This window comes from Calliphora vicina, chromosome 1 (genome assembly GCF_958450345.1).
Source record: "Calliphora vicina chromosome 1, idCalVici1.1, whole genome shotgun sequence".
NCBI lineage: Eukaryota > Metazoa > Arthropoda > Insecta > Diptera > Calliphoridae > Calliphora > Calliphora vicina.
The window spans coordinates 22,656,737-22,671,148 of NC_088780.1; the positions used below are offsets into that span (position 1 = coordinate 22,656,737).

Below are 14,412 nucleotides of genomic sequence, written 5' to 3' on the forward strand. Positions count from 1 at the left end.
AAGCATCTAACATTAACATTGAATGCTCTAGAATTCGAGTATTCTAGTTTTGTCCGTTAAGAGCAATCGATGCTACTCGAATGAAGATGACACTGTTTATAAATAGTGACTGCTGTTGCAGTAGTGAATGAGTTTATTATAGACGCTGTTAGAGTAAACAACAACTGCAATACCACCCAGCGGGGAAACATGATAGGACTTCAGTATGTAGGCCTTCTAAAAGGCATTATTACACATTCTAAAAGATCCGATACTAATTCCACGTTGCCTGCTCTTAGAAGGTGTTCAAGAAGACCTATGAATCCCCTTATAATAACAAGTGGTTGAATAAAAATAGTCTACATCAAAAAATAAAATACTCTACATCTCTTTGATTAACTCTCTTTACAAAATGCTTGATAAATTGCTTGATGTGGCTTCTTATTTATTTTTGTTGTTTTTTAAGTATGTAATCAGAAATTATCATGTTTCAAAAAATTAAACAAACAACTTCATTTTAATTCTTATTTTTATTTTAGATCTTCTAATAAGACTTTAAATAGGTCTTCCATGGTAGACGTTCTATAAAACTTGAAAATGCACGATTTTTCATAGGCCGTCCTTTGATGCCTTATTCTCATGCTATTTTTCTCTTTTAGGCACTTTATTAGGCCTTCTCATGTAGCCCTATCATAAGACTTTGCAGGCTTTGCAGTAGTCCTACCTTTCTAGGCATTCCATATGACAGTCCTCTACAGGCCTTTCATTAGGTCAGTAATATATGGTTTTATGCAGGCATAAGTAGCCTTCGAATAGCCCTTCCAAGTTAGACCTTCTAATAGCTCTTCCCAATTAGGCCTTCTAGAAGCCCTTGCACAGTAGGCCTTCTGGTAGCCCTTTCTAAGTAGGCCTTATCTCAGCCCTCTAACAGCAGCGAGTGTGCAAGGCCTTGACTCGCAATGACACGAAGTCATTGTGTCTGCAAAAGAAGGCCTTTAGGAAGGCCTCTTTACTGCATCTTTTTCCCGCTGGGCAGAGTATAGTAAAGAGGCAGAGTACAGTAAAGAGGCCTTCCTAAAGGCCTCTTTACTGCATCTTTTTCCCGCTGGGCAGAGTATACTTGTGCATAATAAAGTGTGTGTATTTCTGAGAATTATAAATATGTATAAAAACACTGAGTGACTATTTAAACTGTTGTTGTATAAATTTAAATAAATAAAGAGTTGTTACAAGAAGTCCAATATAAACATCACCATAATTTACATTTGGTCCACAAATAGCTTGATATACTAGCGTAATGTCTTTATTTTATTTCGGAGTTTAAACCTTTGAATGCTTAATACAACTAAACTTTAAATAAAATGTCTACTTTGTTTTAAATTTTATTTAAAATGAGTATAAACATTTATTGGAAACATGGTAAGTATTTATGGCATATGTATCATAAAAAAAACTATAAAACTATATGTATAAAACCTTAATATCTATTAATCTAAGCAAACAATATAATTATTTTCCACCATAAGGAAGATTGTACATAGGATAAAGTGGTTTAAATCCCACAATACGATTCCTTTCATCAATATCGGTATCAATGAAAGGAGAATTGCTACGAGTAGCCTCCTCAAAGGTGGGTGGTTCTATAAAGAAATGTTAAATAAATATTAATTATTCAAATATGGAAAAGTACAAGACTTACGCATTTCATTATAACTGGGTGGCAAATCCCCACCAACACCTGCTTCAGCCAGTTCTGGGGCAGTTGGTACAACATGATCCTCAGCAATGCTCATCATAGTCCGATTAGCTGGTATACTTTCCCTCAGCGGTATAGTACCTATGATAATAGGTACTTCCATAACAGGATTTGAAACACAGCAACCCAGTTGTAAAGTAACCTTCAATTTATATGCAATACATATAATACTAGATCTTTCGGTAGTCGGAGGCGTAGATGGTATATATATTTCACCCTCTATAATACGATTAGCTAGACGCAGACAATTTTCATTAAACGATCTGGTCACTAAAACATCTTTAGAACTACGCTCCTTATGACGAGGAGATCGTGCTGTGAAAATCATTTTCTTAGAGAATTCTACATAATAACCCTCAGTGTCGTCCATGGATTGGTTTACTATATGCAGAGCATATTTAATGGTTTGACCAGGAGCATAGGCACCAAAAGGTATTTTTAGAGTACACAAAATTTTACCCTTCGAACAGGGCCAACAGCAGGCACTACTAATAGTTTCCAACGCTAGTGGTAGCTAAATTAAAAAAAATACAACTTATTTAAAATGTAATATTATTTTTTACTTAAAATAAAATCATTTACCTTATAAGCTGGACATAAATTCAAATCAATAGTTTTTATTATAGTCACTGGCCTCTTATAGACATTGTCGAAACGATAGTATCTGTTAATTTTTAACGAAATTTCATAGCGCACATGGCCATATTTGCCCTCACAGGATGTGGGACATTCCCAGGGCAAAGGTATATTAAATGAATAAGTATGTGTTCCGACTGGCAGAACTCCATCTCCATGTACCATTGTATTATTATTGACGTACACTTCATGTGTTCTATAGTAAGTTGTACTAGTCGAACTGCTTCCATCGCTATTCGATGTTGAGTGAGATTCTTCCCATTTGACTTTACCTTCGCCGAGGAAGATAATGCTGACGTCTGAAAGGAGAAAAGGGATAATATTTACATTTCAAAAATCAAATAAAACAAACATAACCCAGTGGTTTAGAAAAATTTTATTTTTAAAAAAAATAATTCTGTGGAGAAGCTTAATGAACGATTGGAGATAGCTTAATGAGTTTTAGTCAGATAACCCACTCTTACATGCTTGGGATATCTAGCTTATTTTAAGAGATAGCAAGGTTGAACTTTTTTTGATTGTTTTTTGGGTTTTTATACACTTCACCATGAGTGGCAAGGGTATATATAAGTTTGTCATTCCGTTTGTAATTTCGACATTTTTCATCTCACGAATATATCGGGCTCGATATAAACATGTCCGTCTGACAGTCTGTATGTTGAAATCAAATTTCCGTAGCCCCCACATAAATTACAAACATGATTCATACATCAATATATCTGCTATAGATGAGGTTCTGTTGATATTTAAAATCGAGAAAATCGGTCCACAAATGGCTGAGGTATAAGAAAAAAGCAGGACAACCTCGACTTTTGGCCGATTTTGCCATGGCCGTCTAACTGTTCTTATGTTGAAATCAACTTTTCGTACCCCTCAAATAAATTACACATTTTATTTATACATAAATATATCCGCTATAGACCTGGTTCGGTTGCAATTTAAAATGGAGTAAATCGGCTGAGATATAAGGAAAAAACCAGGACAACCTAGATTTTTGGCCTATTTTTCATATATATCTGGATTACTAAGTCATTAATATAGACAATATGGATATCTAGATATTTCGAGGTCCTTGCAACAATGTTTATATGATCATAGTAGGTAGGACCTACAATGGGTCAAAATCGGGAAAAATATTTTTTTCACCAACAAATTTTTTTTGTCAGAATTTTTTTTCACAAAAAAAAGATTTTAAAATTAAAAATTTTTAAAAAATTAAAAAAAAAAACAAGTAATAGAGCTAATTCGGCTGTGAATCTTATACACCCTTCACCAAATTATACTTTAAAATAAAAATTTTAAATATTTTTAGGTAAACAAAATTTAATTTTTTTTCGAAATAGTTTTTTCATTTTTTTTTTAAATATTAAAAAATAATTTTTTTTTTAATTTAAAAAAAAAAAATTTAACTTTCTTTTTAATATTTAGTGAAAACAAAATTTTTGGTGAAAAAAAAAAAACGAGTTAAAAAATATTATTTCCCATTTTGACCCATTGTAGGTCCAACTTACTATGGTCTTATATTGTTGTTGCACAGGTTTTTGAAATATCTATCATTAGATATCCATATTTTCTATATTAATTTGTGGACCGATTTTCTCGATTTTAAATAGCAACCGAGACGGAAGATTGATGTATGAATCGTGTATGTAAGTTATTTATGAATCGTGTATGTTAGTTATATTGGGGCTTCGGAAAGTTGATTTCAACACACAGACGGACATGGGTATATCGACTCCGCTATCTATAACAATCCAGAATATATATACTTTGTAAATTCGCAAATAAAAAATGTAGAAAATACAAACGGAATGACAAACTTGCCACTCATGGTGAAGGGTATAATAACAAATTAAAAATTTAAAGCTTGTTTACCTAAAAATATTTAAAATAAAATACTTGAAAATATATATAAGCAATACGTGGGTTATCTCTTTTAGTTCAAGATATATATTAAGGACGAAAAATATATTTTTCAAGTTTTTGGCCGACATTATTTGTTTTTTTTTTTAAATTACTGATTTGTGTAGACATTTTTTTTTTAAATATCATTTATACTTCTGATGAACTAAAATACATAATAGTTTCAGAAATTTATCAGGTCCAAATTTATCATCCAAATTCGAAACACATAAAACAGATTTGGATTTTCTCAAAAAAATCTTCATAGATTTCTATTGTAGAAAATTGATTTCTTCGAGTTCGTATACAGTTTGTTTCTGAAAGGAAACTTAATGTAAATGATTATAAAGAATAGAAATTGAACCATTTGAGTTAACCTAACCACTAGGGTATTCATTCAATAATTATTCGAACATTTTAAAAATGGCCATTTTCGAATAACGAATAATTCGAACAATTTTATGTAGAATAATCGAATAAAACTAATAAATGTTCATATATATTTAAATTTATTAAATTGCTTAAAATTGTTCATAATTTCAAATTTAAATAAGTAATAATGACTCACAAAAATTGTATTGTTTCCAAAATTCGACAAATAACTAAAGACAAAGGGACTTTGTCTTTAGTTATTATACTGCAAAAGTTATAATTCTAGAAACAAATCTTTTAAAATTTTTAACTTTGGACTTAAACCAATGAAAAGAAAAGCTGGCGAAATATTAGAAGAATCGCAATTAATAATCAAAATTTTAATTTAGATTAAAGTGGTGTTGAATGTGATGGAGAATGTGATTTTGAAACGGTCATCGAAAGTGATATTAAGGATGACATTTATAATGATTACATTGAAATAAATGAAGGCCATGATGTTAATATATATTGATATAAGTGATGTTATTAACCGCGTACGTAAGAGTTGCAAAATATTTAATAAATCGAATGAAAAACACAAATATTGCAAATTAATGTTTTGTTGCAAGAAAAGCATGGAATTCGTCTTATACATGATTTTGAATATCTTTGCGTATTTGTAAATGCGTCGATCATGCAGTGCCTGACTTCAAATTAGCCACGTTCTCTGACAATGATATCAAATTTTGAACAGATTCCCTTTATTGTGTAATTCCCCAAGACCACTTTATTAAGCAAAGATTCGGCAACCTTGATAGAATAATTAATTTACTAAAGAATTAGTTACTCAATTTAAAACCCGAATTAATTAACGACATAAAAAAGTTCTTAATACGTTTATATTGTATTTGAATTCAGGATCATGTCCAACTAGCTCAAATTTTTTAAAGCATAGATCCAAAACGGAAACTAAAGGGTTTTCTAGTCAATTCCTTTGTATATTGTTCGGGAGTTAATCTGATAAGAATATTTTTGTTGAAAATTTAATAATGGACTTTGTTTTCGATTGTTTTTAACATTATCAATACTTGAATTGTTAACTTTAACGTTATTTTTTGTTTTTCTTTAACAATAAAATATTAAAGAACCGACAACAAAACTTCATTCTTTGCTTTTTTAAAAAATTTAAATTATTCGATTAATTTTAAATATGTGATCGAATTATTCGAACAAGTTAAAATCTCTTATTCGAATTATTCGTTTTATTCGAACAAGAGAAAAATAATAATTCGAATACCCTACTAACCACCCTCAGCCTATACAAAGTTGGCCAACTTTTAAGAAAAATTTAAAATTGACCTAAAAATATCTATAAAGGCAAAGCCACAATTACAATAAGTCTAAAAAGAGTGGCTTATTTATGAAAAAACTAAATATTTTCAATTTATTGGATGTATAGCTTAAAAATGCTGGATTTTTTGAAAATACCTTTTTCCATCTTCTCATCTTTATAGGTCAAAAACAAATCAAGTCAATATCTCTCTCTTATCCCAGAGCGTTCTTCATTGATCCAAACAAATAGTATTCGGATGATGCAAGGTCTAGACTTTACATTCTAAGTAGTCTTTAATAGGTATTATATAATGTGGCCTAGCGTTGTCATGATGGAATACATATTACGTTTTCATGTTCTAGACGTTTTCGACAAATACTCGCTGCAAATGAATCCGTTGCATTCGGTACTGGTATTGATAGGACCCCTCTGCTCCCACCAAATACAGATCAATATCTTATCGTCAGGAATATTAAGCTTTAATGTCGATTCGGCTGGGCTTCACGTATGAACTTTTAAGCTTCGGGTTATCGTAATGGATACGTTTTTCATCGCAAGAAATGAGTTGGTGCAAAAATGGTTTTCTTTTACTGCGTTTAAACATCATTTCGGGCATGCAAAATTGTCTTAACCGAATTCAAAAGATACGGTCACTATTGTAAATCCCGCATTTTTAAGTCATACACCTAATATTTTCCCCGGTTATGGAGTCGCGGTATTTCCATAAAGACAATTACAAAAGTCATGAATTAATCCATTGATTAAAATGAATTTCAAGCTCCAAATTTTCCGAACTATTTTTACACTAATTAAATTTTTCTTCACAAAAAATCCGAAAATTTATCGAAAATTTGTTTTAATATTAACGACCAGTCACAAAATTTACAATAATACCAAGTACTTGTATATAATCTATATTAACCCTACAGGAGACTCACAAACTATGCCTTCTATTTAAATGTTTAATGTGTCCTAGTCCTGATATTCGTTCCTCGAGACAAGCTTTATACCTAATACTTGATATGAAGGCGACCTGTTACTTTAGCATGGTAATGTGCTAGAATAGGATAAGTTACACCTTTTAGGCATCAAAAACAGTTTTAGTGTTTTGGATATTGTAATACTTATCACAATATTTTATTAAAAATAAAAGTAAGAAAATAAATTTGTAGTTTACAAAATTAAGTTCTAACTTTGTTTGAATTCTATCTGATGGTGAAATAATGAATTATGATGAATGATCGTTTTAAATTACTTTAAGTACACAATATTTTCCAATTGCATAAATGTATAATACATGGTAATCAGAAAATATTATTATCTTTGTTCAATTTGCTGATAAAAGTATGAATCATGTGATGAATCAACAGATTTTTAAATAAATTTTAATTAATTGTTTTGTAATTCTGGAAATAAATACAAAAAATATTTATGTATATCTGCATAAATCTAATAAAGCCCTATACCACAGATTATTACACATATACAACAAATGACAGATGTCAAAACAGTAATATCGAACAGTATTTTGACCACTTTTCAATGATTGTGGTTTACAGAACCGAAGAAAACGTACAATTTTTAATAGGCAACGAGTGTGATATAAATTTGTACCTCATTCCAAACCACAACTATTTTTTATTGTTTGTTTTCTATAGCCATATAACTGAAACCAGCTGATTCATATCTGTATATTTTAAGAAATATGTTTTGAAGCAAGAGTCTTTAAATTATTTATTACACGTGAATTTAAACTTATAATTTCAAATAAATCCCTATAAAATTATAACACATTCTTAAGGGTACTGCTACACGTTCAATATATATTGATCGCGATCCATTGTAATGGATCACCCAAAATTATGTTATTCTGCGATTTATCAATACTGAATGCAACACGTTCAATAAGTATCGCCATACAGGTAGGTCTTTTCTGAAAGTAGAATTAGGTTTTTTTGACAGCGTTTCACTTCTAGGTATTCATTCATTGTTTGTTTCGTTGCTGGAAATATGAACTCAAGTTCTATGACAAAATTATAAACATATGCTTTGTTTATTCACAATTTGTATTAAAAAATTTAGAAAAATAAGAGAGAAATAAGAAGTGTTCTCAAAAATAAATATAAAAAGTAAAAGATCAAAAATCAAGGTGCTCTTAATTTATTCTCATTATTTTGAGAATGAAAAGCAAATGTGTTCCAAAACTAAACAACATTTTGTTTTACTACTAAATACTAGGAAATGTAATATATACTAGGAAAATATTTTCAAGCTAAAAGCAAGTTATAATATTTGATTCGGCTGTGCTGACTATTATATACCCACCACCAATATAATATGGACTGCGATTTTTGTGCTGGTTCACCAGATTTGGTTAAATTTATATTTTCTATTACTAGAAAATAACAATAATAAATTTCATCATGCTATATTTAAATCCCAAGATTTAAAATTTTTCTCTAGCATTGGGTCAAAGTCAAATTTTACAAAAAAAAATTAAATATTGAAAAAATTCAAATAAAAATAGATTTTATATCTATATACATATATAAAAATTAAATAGTCCATGTACGTAATGTCTTCACGTGAGAACGCTTGGAGCGATTTGGGTGATTTTTTTTTATTTGATTCGAAATTTTCAGAAGATGGTTTGTAAAGAAAAAAACTCGGGTAAAACTCGGAAATTCTTTTTTTTGTGAGTCCAGTCAACTGTAATAAAAAAGCTCTCTAAAATATGCAGTACAAATTTATATATTTTATTTGCAAATAAATAAGAACAGGCTGGTGTATGTGGGTTGGAGAAACTTGAAGAACTAATATTAGTAAATAGCTACCGGGCGAAGCCGGAGCGATCAACTAGTTTCATATAAAAGTTAACATAATTTTTCTTGATTCTAATAAATCCTTAGTGAGGAATAAAAATGCAAATCTTAAGGGTTGTACCTGTTTTGGTTATCGTTAGCACCGATTTGAAATTTAGCTTTTGGCCATACATTTTTAAAATTGAAAAGGATGGCTACCGATTCGAAACGGTTACAAAGCAACGGTAAAGCAAATTTGGATTACTTCGGTAATGATAATTACAGGAATTTCGGTAACGGTAATTACATCCTGAATTAAAACCATGTTTGTTTTCGATATTATCTTTTCCAAATCATTTATTTTCAACTGTTATTTCGGTCAAAATGGGTACCGAAAAAAAGTACGTGAAAAAGTAATTAAAACTTTTCAAAAAAATCCAATATGGAGTTTCAAAAAAATAGCAAAAGATCTGAAGGTTCATCGTCACACTGTTTCAAAAGCCATTAAACAGTATAAGAAAGACTTGAACACAGATCTGAATGCGGTAAAGAAGTTAGAAGAAAAAGAACGAGCGAAAAAATGTAGGCCAATTTTTATAAAAAAAATACGTCTGTTGTGTAATGGAGGATGAAACTTATGTACTGGCAGACTTTTCACAACTGCAAATGTTCAAGAACTTGGTCATTTGCAGTTGTTTCAAAAGATGCTAACATCAGGCACGATAAACACAGAAATATATATTAAGGAGTATCTAGAAAAACGGGTTTACCTATCTTAAAACCGCACAGAGTGCCATTTTTATATTTCTGGCCGGATTTGGATCATGCCACTATAGAAAAACGACATTGAGTGGTATTAAAACAATAATGTAAATTTTGTACCACGGGAGGCAAATCCACTCAACTGTCCAGAACTTCGGCCTGTGGAAAAGTATTGGGATCATATAACTAATAAAATAATTAATGAACAGATGAAAGATATCCTAGGATATGTCCGATTTTAAACGTAAGTGAACCTCGTCCAAAAAGGTAACGGAAGCAACTATGAAATCTTTAATGAGAGAATTTCCGAAAAAAGTGGATAATTCTATAAATACCGAGTAATATGTCACTATTTTAATGTTCAATGAATTTGTACAATATTTTTATAAAGTTACGTATTTTTGAGAATTTTTATATTAAATGGTTTATGTTTTATTAAACTTAATACAAGTATAAGTTTTTTCTGGATCACTCTTTGTAACATGTGGTTAAATTGAATTTGTTTTCCTTAAATTTTTTGTGAAATATTGCTATTTTGACTAAAACCTGAAACTTCAAATAAAATGTGCAACCTTTAAACGTTATCCCATATTGCTAAACATTGAAGCTGCTAAAAGCTCTAGAAATATAACATGCTAGTTTTGTTCGTTAAGATAAGATAAGATCATAGTTGTTAGAATAAAAATCAACTGAATCACCACTGTATTCTTGTACATTACCAGTGTTTTTGAAAGGTCGTAATGTATAAATAGAGTGACTTTTGAAATTGGTGTGTAAATTTAAATAAATGAAGAGTTGTTGCAAATTTTAAACGACTAAACTGTTTTTATTTGTCATTAAAAAAATACGGAATATTTAAAGGAAATAAACCACCGCTTTTAAAAGGTAAAAACGTAACAATATGTACATAATAAGTAATAGTATCTTCATTGGCATGTTCTTCTCCTTTAGAAACAATTTCACCTAGTCAAAAATAAAAACTTTTAGTTATACATATTTACATATGTATGTCAACGAAGAATTTGTTTACCTGTGGTACAGGGGATTGATGGAACCAATATTTAAAAATGGCTGATATCATCCAGGCCGTTTTGGAATTCTGATAATCCGTAGGACAACCAATTACACAGGTCAACAGGAAAAAAAGGCTTTACTAACCACTATATAGATTTGAACATCATGGTTACCTAAGTACAAAAATGGACAAATTTTTTAATTCTATTCTATTTAAAACCAGTTTTTTCTAAAATTGTGAATTTTTTTTAGATGTTTTTCCACATAATTTATGATAACTCAAAAGGTTTGTGATAAAGTAATAAATATAAACAATTTCTGCCGTTTTCGATTTTTCATGATTTTTTTAAAACAAAATAATTGGATATTTTTACATAAAAAATATATTTTTTGCTTCAATTTGTTATTATAACTCCGAATCTACTGAGCCGATTATAAAGCAATATATCTATATGTGAAAATTTGTACATAGCACGTGGAAAATGTTTTCGATATTCAATTAATCGAAAGAAGAACATTAACTACTCAATTTTATATATATCAAAAAAAAAAGGAAAATTTTGTGAAAATGAGCCAATTTACTTAATTGTTATTAAATTCGAAAGAAATCAATCGATTTTTATCCTCGATATCTCATTTTGTTGCTATTATAAGCGGCTTTGCGACAAAGTAATAAACCTGAACAAGTTCTGCCGTTTTCGATTTTTCATGAATTTTTTAAAACACAAAAATTTGCTATTTTCACGTAAAAAAAAATATATTTTTTGCTTTAATTTGTTATTATAACTCCGAAACTACTGAGCCGATTAAAATGCAATATTAAAGGTTATGTAACCAGATTAAAGGTTATGTAAAGTTAAACTTTTTTAAGTTTACTTCAATGGGGCTAACCCTTTTTGAGTTATCATAAATTATATGGAGAAACATTTAAAAAAATTAAAAATTTTAGAAAAAAAATTTAAAAACAAAAATTTTACCACTTTTTGTACTACTGGAACCACAATACATCAAAATTGTGTAGTGGTCCAAAAAGCCTCCAAAATTTTTTTCGATTTTGTTGCCCTGTATTATCAAAAGTTTAAGTCAATGTATTCCTGATGCATTTGGGCAGCAAAGGAACGTTATAAGCTGCTTCTCCGTCTTTGTACCGGGATCACATTTATCTTGCATTGCAACGTACGTTTCATCTGGTAAAAGTTTCCAGAATAAACCAGACTCATCAGCATAACTCCATTTATTAAATTTTCAGTTTTAGCTTAAATGGATCCACGAATTCAGGCTGCGATGAGAGATTTTCTCCGGATACTTTAAGAAGCCTAACTCCGTAACTTTTCTTAAATCGCTGAAAGCATCCGTCACTAATATTGAACACGGTTTCGTTTTCTTTAAGATTGGAATGTAATTCTTTAGTTTTTTCTTTTAACATTAGCCCACTTACAGCCCAATTCCTTTAACGCATTCGTATGAACCAACGGTAAATAGTTTTTTCCATAACTGGAAGTTCTGATGATTTGGTATGTGTTGTTTACACAATTTAAAATTGCGGAGGATACACACACATTTTTACACCCTACACCACCATAGTGGGGAGAGTATTATGCGTTTGTGCAAATGTTTGTAACGCCCAAAAATATTAGTCAACCCACCTTAATGTATACCGATCGACTTAGAATCACTTTCTGAGTCGATTATTTCTATAAAATTTGGTACATATCATTTTTTCGGCCCAACTACGAAGCCTATTGAAACTGGCTCAAATCGGTCCATTATTTCACCTAGCCCCCATACAAATGTCCTCCCGAAATTGGACTTTATCGGTCATATATGTTTAATTTATTTCTACACAAAATTCGCTCCAAATAAGTTTTATATATACAAAATTAATGTCACCAAATTTTGTTACGATCGGTCTGTAATTAGTCATAGCTCCCATATAGACCCGCTTCCGAAAATCACTTTAATGTGCATAAATCGCTTAAAAATTTTGGTATAAAAGAAAAATGTGTTTGCTCTTTTACTTAGTGTAGGGTATTATTATTACTTTCTTACTTGTTTATATAAGGAGATTCCCTAAACTTTAAGAATCGAATTTATGTATTTCATTGTTGTCTGCATGCTTAAAAACATATGCAGTAAAGCAAAATGTTTCACGTTATAGAGCCTTCTAAGTTTATTCACGTTGCAGAGTATTCAACGCAAACAAAAGCTTGTTCACGTTATCTCGTGCGCACTGGAAATATTGTTTGAATTTGAGAAGTTAATTTTAAAACAACCTGTTTTCAATACAAATTTAAATAATGTAACTATTTCAAAAACCATTATTATTATTCTAAAACCCATTTTCACTACATCTCACAGAGGGGCCAAAGGTGTTCATTTTTGTGGATTAATAGAGAAAACAAATTTCAAGTATCATGAAAACTGAAAGTACCCGCTTAACTTCACGTTATACTACATACAGCATAACAATCTTAAACTTTGTACTTACATCTGTACAAATTTATACAAAATTAGAATAAAAATTCAAAATTGTGGTCATTTATATATAAACAAATATGTTTGGACACCACAATTCCAAGAAAGAAACCCCCTTTGCATTACTCACCCCTTACATTTTTATCACTGCTTGTGTTGAGAGTGATTGTACCCGCTATTACTTCACCACTAAAATATGTGGCATTTGGTTTATTTAAATCAAATCTGCAGGTCGAAGGCATGTTTTAAGTTTGTTTTATTTATAAGTTCTTTAATAGTAATATGTATTTATTTATACAAAAATAATTGTTTTTAACTAATACATAGTTTATTTAATTTGTTGCTTTTTTATCAATTTAGTATTTACACAATTTAATTCTTCAAGACTCCTAAGTAAACTGACTGAATGTCCGACGATTAAACAATGTTTTTTTTCAAACAATAAAGTATGGTGGCTTGTATCGTAAGAATAAAAAATGTATCTACACATGAAATTTAAGAGTTTTATTTTATTAAAGAGAGCTTGTATTGGGTGATAATGACATCATCAATTTGTGTATTGGGTGAGAGCTTGCTGTTCTCAGTTTTGCTGTTGTTTACTTTTTGTGGTCTGTAAGCAGTTTGAAATGAAAGAGCTTTTTTCCGTATACATATTTTGTTTACATTGGCTGGGTGTTTTTTTTTGTTAAGTGTGGGAATCCCCTTCAACCAGCAGTAGCAGTAGTAATACTGTATGGGAATTATGTGCAATAAAAGCTGTATGCTTTCAATACTATATTTAAGATTTTGTAGTATGTATTGCAAACGTAAGTGTGTATGTTGGAAAACAGAATTTTTTAGTGAAAAAGAGCTTTTAACAAACACTTTTTTATTAAATTCACTAGTAAACAATATTTTTGCTTTTATAATTTTAAAACGTAATGAATCCCACAGTTGTTGTTTTTTTAATTAACGCATAAATTATTTTATTCTAATTACATTTGTTCAATTCTTGATTTTTAATTATAAATTATGGGGAATTTTGCAAAAAATGGTATTTTTACTATAATGACTCAAATTCTTATCAACTAAAAATATTACATTATTATTAGATTAAGCACTATCAACCACTTATAAATAAGTACAGCATGAACAATTAAGAAAAAAAATATTGTGAAAAAAGGTTTGATGAAAAAAAATGTTGGTGAACAATAATTGGGGTGAATTTTAATTCACTTAGATTATTTCGGATTGTCGAAATTGCACTATATTTATATATTTGTCCATATATGTATATCAATCCCGGGAATTCTTCGTAAAATTATTGTCGGGAATTCCCGAGAAAAACGGGAAATTTTAAATTAGATAAACTTTAATAGATTAAAATTTAACATCTATGTTTGATGAAGAGCTTGTTGCAA

The 14,412-nt window shown here is 29.9% G+C and overlaps 1 protein-coding gene across 1 annotated transcript; it reads right to left on the reverse strand.

The window, feature by feature from the left end:
* Nucleotides 1-1,348: 1,348 nt before the first annotated feature.
* LOC135948829 (arrestin domain-containing protein 3-like) lies at nucleotides 1,349-13,307 on the reverse strand. Its single transcript, XM_065498283.1, has 4 exons — nucleotides 13,143-13,307; nucleotides 2,318-2,670; nucleotides 1,679-2,249; nucleotides 1,349-1,619 (listed from the first exon to the last, which is right to left on the reverse strand). Exons 1-4 carry the CDS (start codon nucleotides 13,252-13,254, stop codon nucleotides 1,489-1,491), a joined length of 1,167 nt encoding a protein of 388 aa, XP_065354355.1. The 5' UTR covers nucleotides 13,255-13,307; the 3' UTR covers nucleotides 1,349-1,488.
* Nucleotides 13,308-14,412: the final 1,105 nt, after the last annotated feature.

Coding starts and splice junctions, on each gene's coding strand:
- LOC135948829 (XM_065498283.1), bottom strand. CDS start 13,254: ATGCCTTCGACCTGCAGATTTGATTTAAATAAACCAAATGCCACATAT. Junction 2,250..2,317: donor ATTTATGTCCAGCTTATAAG/GTAAATGATTTT, acceptor TTTTTAATTTAG/CTACCACTAGCGTTGGAAAC. Junction 1,620..1,678: donor ACCCAGTTATAATGAAATGC/GTAAGTCTTGTA, acceptor ATTTCTTTATAG/AACCACCCACCTTTGAGGAG.